The sequence below is a fragment of the Watersipora subatra genome, chromosome 7 (assembly GCF_963576615.1).
Source record: "Watersipora subatra chromosome 7, tzWatSuba1.1, whole genome shotgun sequence".
NCBI lineage: Eukaryota > Metazoa > Bryozoa > Gymnolaemata > Cheilostomatida > Watersiporidae > Watersipora > Watersipora subatra.
In genome coordinates, this window is record NC_088714.1 from 37,748,864 (window position 1) to 37,771,791 (window position 22,928).

The following is a 22,928-nucleotide window of genomic DNA, read 5'->3' on the forward strand; positions in this document are numbered from 1 at the left end:
CTCAGAGCAATAATTGCGCCCGTGTCCATTATATCCTTTTTAATATTAAAAAATATTTTCATAGAAACATAGTAAAGGTGTTTTGAGTTGTTGTTACAAGTCCATTATTGATTTTGGCAAGATAATTATTTGGTATTTACGATGGCCTTTCTAGCTTCCAGTACAAAACTTATGCGAAGTGTTAGACCTCTCTATGCTATCATCACACATCGAGCGCATGCTTCGAAATCGGTAATAATTCCCAACGATAAGCCATCAATCAATGATATAAAAGTTCGACCACCTAAGGAAAAAACCGCTAAACTAAGTAAGTTTGTTTACACTGCCTAATTGGTTCAAAGGTTATTATTTGCTAGGGTATCTGTTTGTTGCTAGTCGATATCCAATATGTGTCTTGGATTCCACTTTGTAAATCTTACAGATGACCCGTCAATAAGTGACTGCCTCATAAATCATTAATTTTACTACTAGTGTAACCGGATACATTTTTTGCAAACTCTATAAGAAATAAACATAAGTACGTACATTTACTCTACGGGCTCTGAAACTAGGCGCAATAAATTATGAAGCCACGCCCAAAATAAAACCCGTCACTGTATGTGACAGTTGAATAAGAATGCGATCATATATTTATTTTTCATTACTGCTCAAGCTCTCAGACACACCGTTATCCCATAACGTCCAGTTATTCAAACGAGCTAGGAATAACTTACTAGAGGCAAAAATAAAACAAGTAGGCTAACTTGACCATGAAAATAGTAGAAAACTTGTACTTGTATTTACAAATAATATAATGAATTTTTTTTATAAACAATGCATAAATCAGAGCCACATCACCTAATTTGCAAGATCTTGTATAAATGCTGTATAGATGTTGTATAAATCAATGTACTCACATGTACTGATGTGAAGATGAAGAGCCTCTGTCTTTCCTTACACTTCCTCATAACCTCCCCCATACTGCCTTACACTAGCTAATATACTAGCTTTACCCACTAGCTTTATCCAGCTTTATGCACTCACCGTAATTACCAAGACCACCTGTACTGCCTTGAGATTAGACACCAATATAGCCTGAGCCTAACAAATCCCTTAATACAACATGCCCTTTCTTTTTGTTTTGGGCCACTCCATCACTACCAACAAGCAGACATAGTAACTTACCTTACTTGTGTTGCTCGTTACCTGACTCCGTTAGGGCAGTCTCCATAGGCTATGCCTCTGGCTTGTCTGACCCTGTGCCACTGTCTAAAGTACTCTTAGCGCTACTGCCAGCTCCATTGCCAGTCTGCACTGGCTTTTCCATCACCCTGACCTCCGCCGCTACCAATACTTTTACTGTGACCACTGTCACTACCAACACTACTTCCACCAACATCTCCAACACTACTTCCTGGTTGGGTCAGTAATGACTCCTCAACCTCATCTCCGTCTCTTCCGTCTTTACCTCACTCTCCCCAGTAAGAGGCAGGCTTGACAGGCTTCCTGTGGAAGGTCTCCACCTGAGCCGTAACCGGCTGCACAGGGGATGGCACCACAGATCTGGGAGTTGGCATAAGCCCAGACCTATCTAGTTCGACCTCACCTGCAACCAGTGCAGGTCTGCTACCAGCAATTCTCCTCTGAACCTTGGCTAACTCCTGCACCACTACCCTGAATGCCTTGACATTTTCCAACTCCACGACTGCTGCCTCCCGTTTGGCTTTCAGCTTAGCCAATTTCTCCTTCGACTTCCTCCGCACCTCCCTTTCCTCTCTTTCAATCTCTGCTACCTTTTTCTCATGACCTTCTCTGTCTAACATTCCATTGCTGGATACCTCGGCTAAAAAGAGCAAACCTTTTCCATTACAGACACAAGTTCAGCTACTTTCTCCGCACCTTACCTCATCGTGACTGTGTTCTCTATCACACCCCATAGACACTTGCACATCTCTGGTGCCTTGGGCTGTCCCCCGTTGACTACCAATTCCTACGTATTCGCTACTCTTGACTCCCTTGGTTTCACAAGTCCACCAATCTTGACCTGTGTGACCTTTCTTAACTTCGCTCTCTCTGTCAGACTTATTTGTCAGGTTTTGCAACTCAACATCATCTGAAACATAACTTGACCCAGCAATAACGATTCTCGACGACAACGGCTTAACTGGCTTAATACTTCTACACTCCTTAACAGGCTCAAACTTACTTTTGCATAACGCGTTTACAACAGCAAATAGTTTTAGCAGCTTCAACTCAGTTATCCCCAAAAAGTTTGTTCTCAATCCTTTCACCACATGAACTTCAGCCTACATATGCCTGTTTTTACTTTCCAAATGAACTATTACACTTCCTACCACTTTTAACTCACTACCATCAGCAGTTTCTAAAACTGTCGACGGTTTCTTTAACCGTAGGTTCAACTTATTGGCTGTTGCTTCGGTTACTATTGACACCTCAGCCCCAGTATCAAACGTAAACTCTACATTTACTCCATTAACTTCTAAATACTGCACAATTCTTTGGCTTAGTCAACTGTCATCATCATATTTATCCCTCGAACCAGAGAATCTAACACTTCTGCTCTTACTATTATCCCGGTACCTTTCATCATACCGACTTGCCTCGTGGCTCTCCTTGTACCGGTCCCCCTCAAGCCTATCTATACTATTGTCCCTGTATCTACTCAACTTGTCTCTCGTCTCGCAGGGGCTTTCTCGGCCCCTGTACCTCTCCCTACTAATATCCCTGCTACCATATCGCTCATAGCTACTATCACGGCTACCTCCTGACCTCCTGCTCCTACCTCGTCTATCGTAACCTACATCTCCTCCCTTATCCCTACAATAACGTGATACATGTCCTCGCCGTCCACAAGAAAAACATTTAATGTGGGGACAACTCCGCATCTCATGGCCACTACCTCTGCAATTATAGCAAACTCTATCTCTACTCTATCTACTGTTTTCTCCATGTCTAGAGACATACCTTTCCCTGCTATTGTCTCTATACTTCCTACTGCCACTGTCCTTGTTATACTCCCGGCCTCTTGTCCCATATCTACTAGTATCATGCTCCTCACTACCATAATACCCTCTACTACTTCTAGGGCTACCTCTAGGGGAAGATCTACCCACTGAATCATAGCTTCTATCTCTATCATTACTCCTGTACTGCGCTCGGCTATCAAACTCTGATACCTTTGCTACTTCTCTCTTAACCTCACTTTTAAAATCAGTACTTCTACCCTCATTTCTCAGAAATCTATCAGAGTTGTTGGCCATTTCACGAGCCCTCAATGCCTCATGCAATAACGCCCAAGTAAGATTGGCATTCTTCATTAAATCTCTGCTTACTTCTCTATCTCTCAACCGCCACTATAAGGGCAAACCTTACCCTATTATTGTTAGCCACCTCTGCATATCTGCTCAAACTCTCTACCCGTTGTAAATATTCTCTATCACTTTCTCCAAGTGCCTGCTTAGCCATCCGAAACTTATGCCCCTTTACGAACATACTCTCTTGTTTACCATAATAATCCTGCAAAACCTCCACTGCCCCTTCATAAGTAGAATTTACACCATCTACGTTAAATCCTGCACCTCTCAATACTTCTCTACCACTGTGCCCAATAGCTCTCAATAGTGGCACTAACCTAGCTCTGCCTCTCATAATAGGTACTCTATTGCCATCTTCATCATTTACATAACCTCTCCTCTCGACAGCACTCTCTATACTTAAATTCATCTCCTCTATAAATCTCTCCCACGAACCATCACCGTGCTCACCGAACACCAGCTTCGGAAAACCACTCTCCATCCCCACTCAACACAATATATCTCTCGCCACCAATTCACTCTACCCCACTCGTATAAGTTTAATGTAATTGTCACCTCCGAACAGGTAATAAATATTTACACCTCACCAACACTGATGCTTCACCGCTACAACACCTCACAATACCACCCTACCTCACGTCACCTCACCTGCACGCCCGTGAAAGGGTCTAATCAACCGTTTAAACTTAACCCCGTAACCAGAAAAATGTTCACTAATAATAACACAAAAAGAAAAAAAAATCAGAATTTTGTCAACTGCGCCATGTTGTATAAATCAATGTACTCACATGTACTGATGTGAAAATGAAGAAGAGCCTCTGTCTTTCGTTACACTTCCTTATATCCTCCCCCATACTGCCTTACACTAGCTAATCTACTAGCTTTACCCACTAGCTTTATCCAGCTTTATGCACTCACCGTAATTACGAAGACCACCTGTACTGCCTTGAGCTTAGACACCAATATAGCCTGAGCCTAACAAATCCCGTAATACAACACGAGCAAGGCTCTGTCTAACCTCAATATTTACAAACATGAAATTGTCACATCAATGCACGATAAAAATCTGCAAAGTATGGCGACGGATTTCGATCACGAATTGGCCTCTCGTTCATGTCATTGTCACCTTTAGTGTCATTTGTACAGTTGACACATTATTGGCACTCGAACCATTTTTAACATTCTCTTGTAGCTTGACTACGTTAAGAGGCAAGCAGTCTAATTCTAGATCTTTTGCATGCATAGTGCTGTCAGTTCATTTCTTACTATCGACACTTCCATTGTTGCTTGATAAACGCACATACTAATGAGTCAATTTGTTCCATCAATTTTTAGTACTTTGTTGGACAATATGTCAGTCACTAGCCCTTTTTGCCACTCTGTCATACATCTGGCATTCACTGGTTTGACATACACAGTGACTGTCATCTACAGTATATGGGTTTTTGCCTACATATCTGCTATTGTCATTAGCAGGTGACAATTTTGGCAGGCGCACATCATATCCATGCAACATATTTGCTGGTACAATGTGGTCACTATTAGGCATGTTATTACAACAAAACACCATGCTTTCACAGTGTCTGAAGTGAAGAGAGATTCTTGGGGGTACTCTGTCATGCTAAGACGGTGGTGTCCAGGGCCAACGGCCCTGCTCGTGGGGTGAGTACAAGAGGGGTGATGCGCCCTCTCGGTAAAGGGGGTCCAGGGTACCCCCCTCCCCCCGGGAAATTTTTTTAGCATGAATGCCCCTAAATGATGCTGTTTTCCATAACTTAAAACATAACTTTCTACAGCATGCGTGTATTAAAAATGTTTACTTTACATACATAACCTGGATGAAAAAACAACAACAACAAGACATGTTTTAATACATGAACAGAGTATCGTATGACCATCAACATTCACATGCTGACAAATAATGCAAAACAAGGTCAAAACAGCAGAATGGGATTGATATGGGAAACTTACCTGAAATAATAAACAGTCGGAGCAAGAATGATGAGGAAGGTATACTGTGAGCTACCCCATAGCAAGCTATCATCTATTGAATGAAAGCAGTACAATATGCATATGTTCAAGTTCCAAGACGATTGCAACCTACTATCTCTGTAATGAAAATGACAACCCTACAGTGAGCTATCATCTATTTAAGGAAACGACTAGCTTACATAGCAAGCTATCACCTATAACAAAGCATAAGCATGTGCATAGTAGTTGTCACTACTATCTGGCTTTTTCTTTTTCACTGACTTAGTGTCACTGGCTGCATGGTGACCTCTTTTCACCCAGTTTTCACATACTTAGTTGGATTGAAAAAGATGAATGGGAGGACCAACAATATTGACAGACATGAGGCCTGAAACTTGCTTGATGTTTAGTCTATTCCTTTTAGATGTGATGATGGTATTCATAAGACTAAACCCGCGTTCACACTCGGCTGTGCTTACTGGGATACACTTGACCATGTTCTGCAAATTTTTCAATGATGTATTAGAGGTCTTACCCCCATAGCCTTGTACAGTCTAAAGCCATTGATGATCTGTTCTTTCACATCCACATCAACTCTGAACCTATCACAAAGACGTTCAATATTTACCTCTCCTAACCTGGGCACATCTTCATAATTGGCTGGCCATAAAAATGGGTCTAGGAGTGACACTTGAGAGAGGAGCTCAAAATACTCATCACGATGCTTTTGGCTATTGGCAGCCTTTTCACCTTTCCTTGAGCTCACTGTAAACAAGCGGGAACTAAGAGAGTTTGCCAGTGACTGAAAAAACCTACTTGCATGTATGAAGACAACCCTCTTGTTTGATAGTACCACTCCCTTGAACTCTCCAGACTCACAGGACACCAGGGCCTCAGATTGATACTTACCTGGCACGTCTATGTATCCTCTCATTGCTTTGATTGTTTGTCAATCAAAGAATTAGCAGTTACCAATGAAACATCCCTGTTCTGCAAAAGTAAGGAAAGCCTAGAAAACTCTTCCAGTGCATTTAACATAATGCCTAGATTGATGATGAAGTTTTGGCTTGTTAGAGTTGCAACAAATCCTTGAAACTTAGTATCATTTGGGTGGGACTTGAAGTTTGCAACAAGACTTTCAAAGGATACATATATTGCTTTTGCTGTCCTCAGAGAAGGTGCACACTAGTGCTGGGCACGGGTAGTAATACTCGTTGAACTCGCGGGTTTATCTTCTCTCGAGTATCGGGTAATAGAGATTACGGGTATTCCGGTCCTTCGGGTTCGGGTTTTGACTTTCAAGTTCGGGTTTTGGTATACGGATCCGTCGGGTAGTGTTAACAAAAACTCGGTCTATTGCACCCTGCGCTCTTAGTCTGGAACCACAGGGCATCTCTGTGTCATTTTTGCTAAGGAGGCATGACAATGGAGTTTAACGAGTCTTTAATTTAATAAATAAAATAAAATGTATCATACCTTATTTACTATGCCTACTAGAAATATTGTAGTCAAGCAGTGATTACTTGTCATTAAAAGGTGAGAAGAAATACTTACATCACGTTTTATTTGCGCAATTAGCCAAATCGGCTTCGTAAACAAATCTATGCCATTTTTAATACGGCGCGTGTTCGCTATCACCGATAACACATAGGTCCTTAGTCTGTTTCCGCTATCGCCTTGTTAAAAACAGCTATCAGCGTTGGTAGTAGCAGTGAAAATTTAATAACTCTGTTTAAATTGATTACCACAACTAGCTATTATGGATTACATAATTCATTATAACTAAGTTTTACTAAGCTAACAAGCCTTACTAACGGAAAAAGCCGATAATGTAAAGTTTTTTATGATATTTGGAGCACCATCTACAAAAAGTCAGAGAGGTCCATAGAACTTGCTTAAGTATTAAGCTACCATAGACCCTATCTTCTGCCACCTGTTGACACGAAAATGTCCTGTAGCCCCAGACTATCTTGACTGTTTAACAATCCGCCTGTTAACGCTGCGAGTACGAATGTCAGTCAATAAAAACTATGAAAAATGATAAATAAATTGAAAAGAAATATAATTGCTTTGTAAATTTGAAGATATATCTGTTTAAAAAATTTAAACATAAAATCCATATCAATAAACCCGATACCCGAAAAACCCGTAGGCAAAGAAATACCTGAGCCTAGCACTACTAGCTACCCGATACTCGAAAAACTCGAACAGAAGGGGGCGGGTCTAAACCCGTTGACCTAGAAGTACTCGTGCCCAGCACTAGTGCACACCACCTTGTATCTAGAAGCTTGCCTATCTTCCTAAACTGGCTGTCTAAAGATTTAGCACACTGCTTCACTTCCTCCTGCATCTTGGGAGACTGGCTATATAAAGAATACAAGCTGGTTACAAATATCTTGCATGAGTTGCATCACCAACAGCAAGCTCTAATTTATGGTTAGAGCAATGCCATAAAATGATGTCTGGGAATCGGTCTAACAGTAGACGTCCAACCCCAGAAGTTGGACCAGTCATAACTGAAGCACCATCTGAGGCAAAGCAGATAAGGTGGTGCTTCAGATATGAGTGGTCAAACCCGTGGTTGCCAAGCGTTTGTATCAAGCAATCTACAATAGATTTAGCATCAGCAGTCTTCAAATTTACCAAATCTAAAAATAAAGTGGTTTGAATGTCATCAACACATGCCCTGAGATGGATAACAAGTCCCTCCTCATTGCTCACTGTACTGCTTTTATCAATCATTACTGAAATCTTTGATTGGTTCAGAATAATATGACCAACCAATGCCCCTCTCATATCTGAAGAAATACTCGAAATCATACTTGCACATGATTTGTCACTATGGAGGATACCGCCCATATCAATCCCATTCTGCTGGTAACATATAATATGATCAAACAGGTCACTGTATGGTCTATTCATTTTTGCAATGTTATAGGCTACACGAAATACTTTTTCTTTTGAGGTCTGGTGTTTGGCGGAGTTATTTGCCAGCATCTGCTGAGTGACACTGTCGCTCTTCTTAGCTTTAAATACTGCCTCTGATGATTTATGTGCCTCTGAGGCTAAATGTTTGGCTATCTTACCTCTAAGCATGGACAACTTAGTGGTGCACTGTTGTTTAAAGTTGGCAGCACCACAGTCTAATGGCTCAAAGCCGACCTTAATCTCGATCCACTCTGCTGATGGGTTCATTCCTTTAGTCCGGTTCATCATAGGAACGGGGGCCTTCTGGCACCAAAATCAACCTACATGGTTATTTTTGCGATGATCCATGGATACTTGCTCTTCACATCTCGTAATGTTTTTGGATTCCTTCGCCAGACATCAGGCCAATCTAAATATACTAGAAATTCCACTGTCATACAGCCCACGACCAAAGTAATAATGGAAAAAAGAAAGGGTACTGTTGGTTGTTGAAAAAGTAGTTCTCAGCAGGAATTGACAGAGTATAATGTAAATGAGACTTGTTTGAGATGATATAAAATAAATTTGAGGGAGCACGACTCTAAAAAGGCGCAACAGAAATAACAGAAATGTAACAGAAATAAATATTAATAAAATAAATAATTAACTATCTCAAACTTATGTTTTACAATAATAAAATAAATATTAATTCAAGCTGTAGACCTAAACTACTGTACGTAATTTAAATAACAACAGCAATAATGAAATATGTTTATTATATCTCTTATTATATTGAAATGCAATATTAAAAGTAAATGGCAAGCTGCCGTGTAATATACAATTTGAAAGTTGGTTGTTGGTTAAAATAAATATTAATTCAAGCTGTAGACCTAAACTACTGTAAGTAATTAAACTAACAACAGCAATAATGAAATATGTTTATTATATCTCTGAAATGCAATATTACAAGTAAAATATATTGTAATATACAGTTTGAAAGTTGGTTGTGTTGAATGCAGAACAGTTTTGACAACGATATGTAACAGAAATAAATATTAATAAAATAAATATTTAACTATCTCAAACTTATGTTTTACAATAATAAAATAAATATTAATTCAAGCTGTAGACCTAACCTACTGTACGTAATTTAACTAACAACAACAATGCCAACAATAAAGAAATATGTTTATTATATCTCTGAAATGCAATATTAAAAGTTAAACGGCAAGCTGATGTGTAATATACAGTTTGAAAGTTGGTTGTGTTGTGAATGTAGAATGGTTTTGACAGCGATATGTAACAGAAAGCAAGCGTTAGCATTTACGCGTCTGGAAGTTTTATGCAAACTGGAGTGAAATAAAGAAATATTCTTGTCATAAAATGGCGTTGTAGTAACGCTTTACCTTGTAGATAAGATGTAAAAAAATCTGGCTGACGTTCTAGATAATTTGAAAAACCTTTGGTAATTGGACAACAACGTAAGCTGATAAACCGTGTACCACATTTTTGTACCTGTAAATCGGTCTACGCCTCAAACAGTACACAGTAAACAGTTCTACTATCTGTCGCACGGCTTTATTGGCGTTTCGTAGGTCGGTCGAAACTATTAATAAACCAAGCTGTTCAAGCGTTTTGTGGCGATTTGTGGCAAGACTTTATCGTTCTATTCTCTGTCGCTCGGCGTTTCAATTTCCGGTCTTAACTTTTATTAAATGAAGCTTTTCAAGCGTTTTGTGATGATTTTCGTCCTAATAAATCTGTCTATTTATGTCTAATCCGATCAGATGGGTTAGTTTTAGGAATTTGCGGTAATCTTTCAAAGGCTTGGTAACATATTTAAATAGGTTTATATGCGTTTTGTATCATTATTGTACTTAAACGACTTCACTGAAAAATAGTTAAATTTGTTGATAGGATTTCGTTGCAAAGGTTTGGTGACGGCCGTTAACGGATAATTTTTCGGGAGTTGTGTGCACATGTGCATTTATCATAATTCTCCCAATCAATCGTTTCACTCTTGTTTGGTCGTGGGAATACAAAAAAACATATGACACTAAAATATTCAACAAACTAATCTTAGCATTCAGCCACTCACAGTTTGCACCACCATTCCTACCAATAAGTGAAGTTTAGATTTTAAAGAAGGAATTTTTCACACACCACATTGAGGGGATAACCCATAGAAAGTACAAATCATAAATCAAAAAATTGCCCATCACACCAATAATGATATATCAGGAAAGGAGTATTAGAAGAAAGAAGACATTGACGCCACAGACTGTTACAAGCTGAGAAAACAGATTGGTTATGCTATATTAATGCTAGCTACACATTTGTTAGCTCAGATATACTTACACCAGAGAAGGTATTCTTAGGTTCCTTTGAATTGAATAGAGAAATTAATAAATATTTATATTTGTTTTTGAGCAGTGCATTATTTTTCTATCTAATCACAGATATCGTGTTTGCAACTCACCATCCACATTGCTGATACTTGAGATCACATCATTTTGTTCTTCACCATCTAACGAAAAGAATTAAATGAGATTGTTTTGGGACAACATGTGAAATAACATGTATACCTACAGTGACCTACAGTTTTAAATTCCAATAAGCAGCCAAAATTAAATTGGTCGACTCACCAATCACTATGGCCTCGCTGAGATTTGATTCTGCTGACTTCTCAGCCTCATCATTCATATTAGATACTACAATAAGAATACATTGTATAGCACATTTGAATTAAAAAAAACTTCGAAATCTTTCCAATAAAGGACTTCGCTATCACGTTGGCAAGCACCATGGGCACCTGGGGAATCCCAATATAAACTACGCATCAACCACCAACACAGCCCCCGTCCTGTGTTGGTGGGTGATGCGTAGTTTATATTTGGATTCCCCAGGTGCCCATGGCAAGCATCCTACCATCTACATGTGGGATGTTGCTAACAACAGATGTTGTTACAACAGAGTCGGATTCATCACTGGTTAAACTCTCAACCGCTGCATTATATGTCGATTCTAAAACAAGGTTTTAAAAACAATGGTAATGTAACAACCTGTGACTAAAGAATTGAAAAGCCTATTGTGCATGTATGTGCATAGCATGGTGCCTACCCACTTTGTGTTGTTCCCTTATGATAACTCAAACCTGCGCAGAAGCAATAGCACTTACTTACCACTTTGTGAATTACTAGATCCAGCATGTGCTTCAGCAGGGCTGCTGGTCCTTTTTACGATAATAAATAATTAAATAAATAAGCTTTTGACAATGATGAAATAAAAATCATATTAGTATAGTAAAAGGTCTGGACATGCAACATACAAGAGGTGACTGGCCAACAATTTTTTCATGATCATAATTGACCCTTTGTACTAAGCTAGTGACTCAAGTTGAGCCAAAACTTTTCTTTTATGGTATTACAGCGAAGTGAGCGAACCAGATACAATACAAGTTTAAGTAGTTGGTGAGACAGACACTCACTGACCCTGTGTTGTGTCCAGTAAGAACTTAAAAGTGGGCTTAGCTGCACAACCTGGGTGCTCTATAACTACGGAGACTCAAGATTGTGATGTCAGTGAGTCAAGAAACCCTATGGACAGTCCACACAGACCCCAGACACAATACAGTCCCATACCCAAGCCATCATGAATATTATTATATGATAAGCTCAGTCACTCACTATTTTCTTAAATACAGACTCTAAATTCATGATAGTCACTAATTCTTACTCACCTTTGAAGAAGTTATCTATTGGCCCATGCCGTTTCATCATGAATTGAAAGAAACAATGAAGGAACTAGTAAAATAAGCAAGAATTTATTCAAAACTACCATGAAAAACACAAAAAACGAATCCAAGCAATGATTATTCGAGGATTCCACAGAGCGGCCGACACAAGGGCCCGTCGATTGTGTCGGTGGACAAAAAACTGCTTGTTTCTCAGGCTTTTAACAAAATAATTTAGTTGTCCCGCTATAATAGCGGAAAACTAACTGGAGAAATCAAAGATCGTCCTCTTTTATTTCTTCGTTTCCGAGATCGGTCTCTCGTCTCGGAAACGCGCACTGTTTTTGGTGTAATGAACTCGGGCTAATATAAGTTCGGGGAAAAAAGTTGGGTGAATATTTCACTTCATTCCGATTTTACCGCATTTAATAAGATATGAGCAACCTTATATGAGAGGGTACGCCCCCCAGAGAGTACCCCCACTAATTCTTCTTAGGGGTACGCCGTACCCCTTCGTACCCCCTATTTCGAACACTGCTTTCACGCCATACGCTTTATTGTATGATGACATCGATTAACCAGTCCGTTACGGGAGGCTTTCTATGCGCAACTAAATACCTGTTGAATGTCCCATTGAGCCAGAATATCCTTTAGCTTACTGCTTATGAAGCAAGGCCCATTGTCTATAAACAGCTCAACTGCTGACCCTCTCTCCTGGAAAACTTGTAGTAGCTGCCGAGACACTGCTTGTGCTGTTTCATTTTATAGCCGCATGCACATGACAAATCGGCTTGGACCACAGTCTATAACGCTAAGATATGGTACACCTTAGTAGTGAGTAATGTCTACTGCAAGTTTTTTTCACAACTTGGCAACATCCAACGACCCTTTTTCCCAATTAATAGGAACTGGATCAATCCTTCTACATGTTTCATAATCCATCACTACTGATGATGTGATACCGCACAAGTGATGTCACTGTGTGCGATATCACACCACACAGTGCCAGTGCTCTTGTCTTCCACTTGCCATCACCCACAAGCTGGAAAGGAAGTTGCACTTTTTCCAGCATTTCTTTGAGCATAGCCACTGCTCTGTCTAGTATAGCATCATTCCACTCACACCTGTAACATTCGCTTCAGAAAACTACACGCTACACGAGGCCAGCCAGCCACAGGAAACCGCCCGATTAGCTTCCCACAAGTCTAATGTAACTCCCTCCTAGTAACTGTCCGACCATTATTACTAAGGTAAGGTATTTCACCATCTCTATGCCAACTATGCACTCCATCACTGCCTTTGTATACTCATAGGCCCAATACTCCGGCATCCGGTATTAGCACAGGATCCTTGGTCACCAAGCCAAACTTCAACAAGTACTTTCAGACAACATCCGCAGAGACTATCTGTTCGTTTACAAAAATGTCATCTATATAATGATCCGTACCTGTAGCTATAGCATAGTCTATTGAGAGCACCATAGAAAGTATTTTGGACATAATTTTCGGTGCAACCACAAGTCCAAATCATATCCTTGTCATAACGTAAAGCTTACCATGGTAACACACAGCCAGAAATTTTTGCAAACATTTCCGTACATATAGTTAAAGGTAGGCCTTTTTTAGATCCAATTTACTTGCTTTGTCTCCCCACGTGTGCCATTTATGCACTTTATTTTGACATACTGTTGTATCTGCACCAGGAGCGCTACTGATATGGACATGTAGTTCCTTACTATAATTGCTAATAATAGGCTGTGATGCAGCCATAAGCGGAATAACTCCAGTCACTGCTCCATGCTGTTTCTCATTATGCATTTGTAACCACCCATCACCTATCCACTGTTGTACTTTCTTATCATACTCAAGACGATAGTCTTCTTGCACAGCATACTCAGACATTTTTACAGTGGCACTTCCACACCTGGTATTCATTCCTCCAGCAAATTCTATTTCACTGCATGCATCAGTTATCACACCTCCAAGTTTGGAAACCCTGTCCATTCCCAGTATTACAGAGCAATTGGCTACTAGCTGAGAGGGCTATCAAACATTTCAACTTTACATTTTGCTCATTACTCACATCTTCTACAGAGGTTTCACCTTTACAAGTTGCCATGCATCCATTTAGCATAATGACTTGACGCTATGGCCCATATTTGTGCAAGCCTATCTGATCCACTAACTTCTGCAAGGTAGGCCTAACTGACTGCTCACATCCACTGCCAACTAAAACCTTTACTCTCACTCCATTAATTGGAATGGTAATAATGGGTAACACCGATTTGCTTAGAGGCTGGGGGAGTATCCGGTGCTGACACTTCCCCAATGTGATTTTCCTGCAGACATTGAGCCTTGACATGTCCAAACCTCTGGTACTTATAATACTGTAAATTGCGCCTGGTCCGGTTTTGACTGCCATGTACGACATTTTTGCCAGCAGGGCACTGATTAGCCAAATGCTGTGGCCACGAGCAGGTATAACATTTTCTTATTCTGAATTGTCCTACAGCACAGGTTAGCGTATCATCTGCCCTTGTCGTTAACATCATCCCACCTTTACCAACCAAATCACTAAGCGGGAGATCTCCAACTGCAGCGATCAATTTCAATTGGGTGGATATATCCTATGGCAATTTATATCCCGCCATAAATGCACACTGCATTATAGGGGCTGCATCGTTGTCCTCTGAGTGCAGTCAAATGTCGTAAGTCAGCCAAATACATGTCTCTCCTTCTCCCAATGACCTCTTATGTAGCTGCTCATGTGCACTGTAACTGCTTTCGCAAAATGCTAAAGACATCGCTTTTTTTGAGCAACTCGAGGTTCTTCTTCATGCTATCTGACAGTTGCTTATACACAGCAAAGGCGGGTCCTAGACAAAAAAAGTGGCGTGAGATATACCAGATCAGTGATTTTTTGTAGCTTTGTCACCAGCTCTAGTTTATCACACTGTTCATTAAAATCTCCACTGCGCTGGTTGTCTTCATAACTCTTCACAAGGTCTGATACTTTTACAGATGTTATGCCGTTTGGTCTCCTACTGCCGAGATAGCTTGTGACAGTTAAATAAGAATGTGATCATGTATTTCTTTTTTACGACTGCTCAAACTCCCAGACACACCGTTATGAAATAGCGTTTAGCTATTCAAATGAGCTAGCAATAACCTACTAGAGGAAAAAATAACACAAGTAACTTAACCATGAGAACAGTAGAAAACCAATATTTACAAATAATATGATGGTTATATAAACAAGGCATAAACCAAAACCATACTGCAAAAAAAAGGAACTGTCTGAACATAAAGCTACAGGCATTTAGTGTTTCATTAAATGCTCATAGCTACTGTCATAAGTTTTTACGTATGACAGGTTTTGATTTGGTATTTGATTTACAAAATTGTGAGTATTCGATATTTTATTTGGTATTTGGCTCTGAGATTTTCAAGTATTTGGTATTTTATTTGGTATTTGGTTATGATATTTTCCAGTATTTGGTATTCTAATTGGTCCGCCAAATTGGCCAATTACCCAACAGTGCTAAACACACACACTTAAAACTAAATTGTAGTGTGTATTTTAAACTATTTTACTGAATTTTAATTTTTTATCACTATAATTTGATCACTTATCATTTTCTGTTTTTGCTTTCACTATAACTTTTAGCGGACCTGTTTAAAACCTTTATCAACCTGATTTGGCAAGAAAGCCTGAACGATTTTGTTTTTGTAATAAAGTGGAGTTTTGTTAGCAGTTTGAAGAAAGTTTTCTGACCACTGACCTTTTATTTGGAGGGATCGCAACTCCAACTTTGCTACTAGTTTTAAAGGAAAAATATTATCGTTGCACACACGAGACTCGCTGAACTGAGAGAAATCGATCGTCGTGCCTCTTTCAGGCATAGGGAAAATATTTTCGGCAAACAGCATTTTGGTGTCTTTATTAGTTTGACGCTTAATAAGCACACTGACACATACAGTCAAACATGGATAACTCGAATTTCAGGGGACCGAGCAAAAGTGTTCGAATTATCAGAGCGTTCAAGTTATCAGAGCACTGTCACAAGTCCATATATTTACTTATTTATTAGTAGATACATGTACATATGCAAACTATAATATAAATCAAAAGCACAAATGGCTTGTTTCAAATTAAATGCTTCTAATGTAAAGTTTAAAACGTTTTTATGAAAAAGTATAGAGATTTTTCTATCACTTGAGATTGGTTTGTTGTTTGAGGTGATGTTATTGCCAGGACGTTTTTCGGATTGACATTGGCAAAACTTGATCGATGTTGAAATGCTCAAAAGAAAAGACATTTTTTTTCTTTTGGGGAATTACCCACGATCAATTTTGCCGTTTTTTCTTGAAGTTTATGCAAAGATTGCCTTACTTTACCTGGGATTCGTTAAGAGCAACACTCCGAGGCAGTTCAATTAGAAGTTTTACGAGGTTTTACGGTACATTCTATATCACTCACGCTTTTTGAATAGATACTTATTGAATGTACACATATTCTGTGTGTAGGTCTATCGATGAATAGTTTTTTTTAGCTAAGACAACGTATTACAATTACAAACGTAATTACAACAATTTTTTAAGAAGTTTCAAACATTCAACATTCCGACGTTGATTCAACACGGAATCAACGTCAGAAAACTATTCATCACGGGCTAGCCGGGTCACGCACTCAAGAATTTTCGCCACGCACATACAAAACAAAAACAACATGCTGTTTTTGTTTTGTATGTGCGTGGCGAAAATTCTTGCGCGCGTGACCCGGTTAGTCTGTGCTATTCATCGTGTAGCAGTATAAATCAAATTTCACCAAACCTTTAGAAAAGTCGTTGACAAAAATATTTTGCCGATGGTGGTAATAACGACGCTTATGAATTACGAAAATATGAGGTTTACATCTATGGCTTGGAATAAAGTGATTTTCTAAAGCGATAACAACCGTTTCGGTAGCCGTTGGGCAAAAAAACAGTTCGAATTAACAGTGTTGAGTTCGAGTTATCTATAGCAATTTATCATTACGTGGGAACGGACCAAAGAAACCGTTCGAATTAAGCATGAGTTCGAGCTATCCGTGGGCGAGTTATCCATGTTTGACTGTACATATATATTTCTCAAAGTATGTCTGTTGGTTTTCCGGCTATAGCTATTATTAGAACAGCGGAGCTGGACAACAATGCAGACACAAAATCATGGAGTATGTCATTGGAAGCCTAGCCTTATTAACTAGCTTAGTGGAATTTTCCATTGGCAATATGCCAGGCTACTAGCTCGAAATGTACAGTTGTTTGACAAAGTTTTAAAACCTTTACAGTTGTTTTTATTTTTTTCTTAATTTATTTCAACTACACAAAACACTTCTCTCATGATATGTAGTTTGGGAAGTGAGAATGGGAAACGTTGTTATATGTTAAATACAAATCAAATTTCTGTCCAAAGACTTATTACCTGGGCAACGCCAGGTGGTACCGCTAGTATATATATATATATGTTCCACACTGTGTGGAACATATATATATATATATGTTCATATATATGTATAATCATCATTCTATCTTGACTTTATTCAAGTACAGTAGACGCTCCTATAATGTATACCTCCTATAATGTTAATTTCAAATAACTTAAATAATTTATGTGAAGTTTTTGCTTCGTGCTACTTAAAAGCTTCTATATAACGTTTTCCCATATAACCTATTCTCAAAATTGGTTTGAATGGTAACCTACCTTGCCGCACTTGCAAAAGAAAAACTACATGAGTATCATGAGGCTACATGTATATAACTTATCTAGTACATGTATATAACTTCTCTATTACATGTATATAACTTATCTATTACATGCATATAACTTATCTATTACATGTATATAACTCATCTATTACATGAATGTAAATCATCTATTACATGTATATAACTCATCTATTGCATGTATATAACTTATCTATTACATGTATATAACTTAGCTAGTACATGTATATAACCTATCTAGTACATGTATACAACTCATCTATTACATGTATATAACTTATCTAGTACATGTATAGGCTATAACTTATCTATTAAATGCATATAACTTATATATTATATGTATATGAATTATCTATTACATGTATATAACTTATCTAATACATGTATATAACTTATCTATTACATGTATATAACTTATCTATTACATGCATATAACTTATATATTATATGTATATGAATTATCTATTACATGTATATAACTTATCTATTACATGTGTATAACCTATCTAGTACATGTATATAACTTTTCTATTACATGCATATAACTTATCTATTATATGTATATGAATTATCTATTACATGTATATAACTTATCTATTACATGCATATAACTTATCTATTATGTGTATATAACTTATCTAGTATATGCATATAACTTATCTATTACATGTATATAACTCATCTATTACATGTATATAACTTATCTATTACATGTATATAACTCATCTAATACATGCAAATAACTTATCTAATACATGTATATAACTTATTTATTACATGTATATAACTTATCTATTACATGTATATAACTTATCTATCACATGCATATAACTTATCTATTACATGTATATAACTCATCTAATACATGTATATAACTTATCTATTACATGCATATAACTTATCTATTACATGTATATAACTTATCTATTACATGCATATAACTTATCTATTATGTGTATATAACTTATCTAGTATATGCATATAACTTATCTATTACATGTATATAACTCATCTATTACATGTATATAACTTATCTATTACATGTATATAACTCATCTAATACATGCAAATAACTTATCTAATACATGTATATAACTTATTTATTACATGTATATAACTTATCTATTACATGTATATAACTTATCTATTATGTGTATATAACTTATCTAGTATATGCATATAACTTATCTATTACATGTATATAACTCATCTATTACATGTATATAACTTATCTATTACATGTATATAACTCATCTAATACATGCAAATAACTTATCTAATACATGTATATAACTTATTTATTACATGTATATAACTTATCTATTACATGTATATAACTTATCTATTACATGCATATAACTTATCTATTACATGTATATAGCTCATCTAATACATGTATATAACTCATCTATTACATGTATATAACTTATCTATTACATGTATATAACTTATCTATTACATGCATATAACTTATCTATTACATGTATATAACTTATCTAATACATGTATATAACTTATCTATTACATGCATATAACTTATCTATTACATGTATATAACTTTCGTGACATCCTATTTTGTTGTGATGAATCATCAGAGGTGTCGGGAAAATACAGAACAGGGTATCTGCACGATTATTCATAAATACAAAAGCAGTCGATTGGTGCAGGTGTTACATCCCTGGTCTATCAGTCTGAAAGTCACGAGTTGGAGTATCGCCGCCAGTTCTCTTTTATCTTAACCTTGACCTTTGGATACAAATAGACAACGAATAGGCGGTACCGCTTTCTTTTGCAATAAAATGGTTGTTTTGTTTTATTGTAGGTGTATAAGGTATTTGTTATTAGTGTTACTTTGCAGAATAGACTTTGCTGTTTAGAAAATATAGACCAATCGTAATATAGACCAATCGTAATATAGACCAATCGTTGTAAATGAATGTCGAAGATGTGTGCAACATATTGTAAAATTACCGGAAGCACCGTCTATAAAACCAAAGAGCTTGATCAGAAAAATGAGAAAAGTTGTCGATGCGAACCAATAATGCTGCAGTTACGATACAGCCGACAAATTGACCAAGTTAAGTCAAGTTGTTCATTTTTGCATGCCCAAAGGAGTGAGTTAAAATTTTTTTGAAATGGAGTAGGTAATTCACTTGTATTTTACTGTTCTTATAACACAAAATCTCTCTAACGTAAATTATGTATGCTGTAGGGGCGCTTACTGTACTTGTCCTTTTGGTAACGATTTACTTGGGCAGTATATATACATGTACCTTTGAAAATGTATGTCCTTTGAAAAATTTATCCGTTTAAAATCTAACGTTCCTTTTAGAGGTACATTTTCTTTAAAATTTGAAATATTTGTATTTATGCATTGTTCCGTACCTTAAAGGATGAAATTCAAGACTAATGTCGGCTTTCTGGAGACCTGGAATCGTGTTATTATACCCTTTGATATAAGGCATACTACGTAGTTGTTTGCTCTTATATTTATATACACACATTTGTAGTTAGAAGAAGTGAGCGTGAAGATGGAACTATCACCGTAAGTTATAAGTATCTTAATAAATGCTTTTGGCCTTTAAAAATGTCGGCACTGTCCATGCCATTAGCTTTGAACTATTCAATTTCTATGCTTCCACATGTGGCATGCAAGCCTAACTTTTAATTTTAGATTGAAGGTCGATACACAGAGCCCTACACACGACATGTCATTGACATGGAGAAGGGTGCATGTCCCCTGTGTTCTTTAGCTATAAATGTAGAATATACAGTAAGTGTATTATATATGATTTAATGATTTTGGCTATACGATTTTACGCATTTTTCGTCACTTCATTTTATGCGTGTTTCTTCTGGTTTGGCTTTACGCATAATGCTAGCTGCAGAGTCTAACGTGAAGCCATGAAAAATTGCCATGTATTCCAAGTATGTGCCAAATTTATTCCGTGGTATAGCGAGTTGGACAGTGTAGTGTATTGGATAAATAGATGTTCGCAGGACTTGAGGTTGTGAGTTCAAACCCAGTTCGCAGCGGATATCTCATTCTTAAAAATCTATCGTCATAACTGGACAGAAGAAAGTACGGACAGACAAACGTTGAGATTTATATATGTAGATATGTAATGTGTATAGGTTTCATTTAGTCCCATATAGCATTATTATTAAATTTTAATGTTATTGTACAGTATGGTTGGTTCAACAGAAATCTCATGAAATATAAAAGAAATTGCCTTAATCATTTCACCACAAGTTGATACGCACCACAGGTTAGCCAGTATCAATTATATCAGTCTCACTCAGTATCAATTATATCAGTCTCACTCAGTATCAATTATATCAGTCTCACCCGGTATCATTTATATCAGTCTCACTCAGTATCAATTATATCAGTCTCACTCAGTATCAATTATATCAACCTCACTCAGTATCAATTATATCAACCTCACTCAGTATCAATTATATCAGTCTCACTCAGTACCAATTATATCAATCTCACTCAGTATCAATTATATCAATCTCACTCAGTATCATTTATATCAGTCTCACTCAGTATCAATTATATCAGTCTCACTCAGTATCAATTATATCAGTCTCACTCAGTATCAATTATATCAACCTCACTCAGTATCAATTATATCAACCTCACTCAGTATCAATTATATCAGTCTCACTCAGTACCAATTATATCAATCTCACTCAGTATCAATTATATCAGTCTCACTCAGTATCAATTATATCAGTCTCACTCAGTATCATTTATATCAATCTCACTCAGTATCAATTATATCAACCTCACTCAGTATCAATTATATCAGTCTCACTCGGTATCAATTATATCAACTTCACTCAGTACCAATTATATCAACCTCACTCAGTATCAATTATATCAGTCTCATTCAGTATCAATTATATCAACCTCGCTCAGTATCAATTATATCAGTCTCACCCGGTATCATTTATATCAGTCTCACTCAGTATAAATTATATCAGTCTCACTCAGTATCAATTATATCAACCTCACTCAGTATCAATTATATCAACCTCACTCAGTATCAATTATATCAGTCTCACTCAGTACCAATTATATCAACCTCACTCAGTATCAATTATATCAGTCTCACTCAGTATCAATTATATCAGTCTCACTCAGTATCATTTATATCAATCTCACTCAGTATCAATTATATCAACCTCACTCAGTATCAATTATATCAGTCTCACTCAGTATCAATTATATCAACTTGACTCAGTACCAATTATATCAACCTCACTCAGTATCAATTATATCAGTCTCATTCAGTATCAATTATATCAACCTCGCTCAGTATCAATTATATCAGTCTCACTCAGTATCAATTATATCAGTCTCACTCAGTATCATTTATATCAATCTCACTCAGTATCAATTATATCAACCTCACTCAGTATCAATTATATCAGTCTCACTCAGTATCAATTATATCAACTTGACTCAGTACCAATTATATCAACCTCACTCAGTATCAATTATATCAGTCTCATTCAGTATCAATTATATCAACCTCGCTCAGTATCAATTATATCAACCTCACTCAGTATCAATTATATCAGTCTCATTCAGTATCAATTATATCAGTCTCACTCAGTATCAATTATATCAGTCTCACTCAGTATCAATTATATCAGTCTCACTCAGTACCAATTATATCAACTTCACTCAGTACCAATTATATCAACTTCACTCAGTATCAATTATATCAGTCTCACTCAGTATCAATTATATCAGTCTCACTCAGTATCAATTATATCAACCTCACTCAGTATCAATTATATCAGTCTCACTCAGTACCAATTATATCAATCTCACTCAGTATCAATTATATCAACTTCACTCAGTACCAATTATATCAACCTCACTGAGTATCAATTATATCAGTCTCACTCAGTACCAATTATATCAGTCTCACTCAGTATCAATTATATCAGTCTCACTCAGTATCAATTATATCAGTCTCACTCAGTACCAATTATATCAACCTCACTCAGTATCAATTATATCAGTGTCACTCAGTATCAATTATATCAGTCTCACTCAGTACCAATTATATCAACCTCACTCAGTATCAATTATATCAGTCTCACTCAGTATCAATTATATCAAACTTTCTTGAATGGGGATAAGCAAGAAACTGTAAATGCTTATACATGTAAATTCTGGAATCTGATTATACATACATGCATGGATGGTGTGATACAT

General features: G+C 37.0%; 1 protein-coding gene across 1 annotated transcript in view; it reads left to right on the forward strand.

Annotated features, from left to right (window-relative positions):
* The first annotated feature begins 10 nt into the window (after positions 1-10).
* Positions 11-22,928, forward strand: part of LOC137399269 (large ribosomal subunit protein mL66-like) — a 32,119-nt gene continuing 9,201 nt past the window's right edge. The window contains exons 1-3 of the mRNA XM_068085307.1: positions 11-307; positions 20,200-20,234; positions 20,364-20,462. Coding sequence (XP_067941408.1) covers positions 142-307; positions 20,200-20,234; positions 20,364-20,462 — 300 coding nt within the window. The 5' untranslated portion in view covers positions 11-141. The remainder of the gene's footprint in view (positions 308-20,199; positions 20,235-20,363; positions 20,463-22,928) is intronic.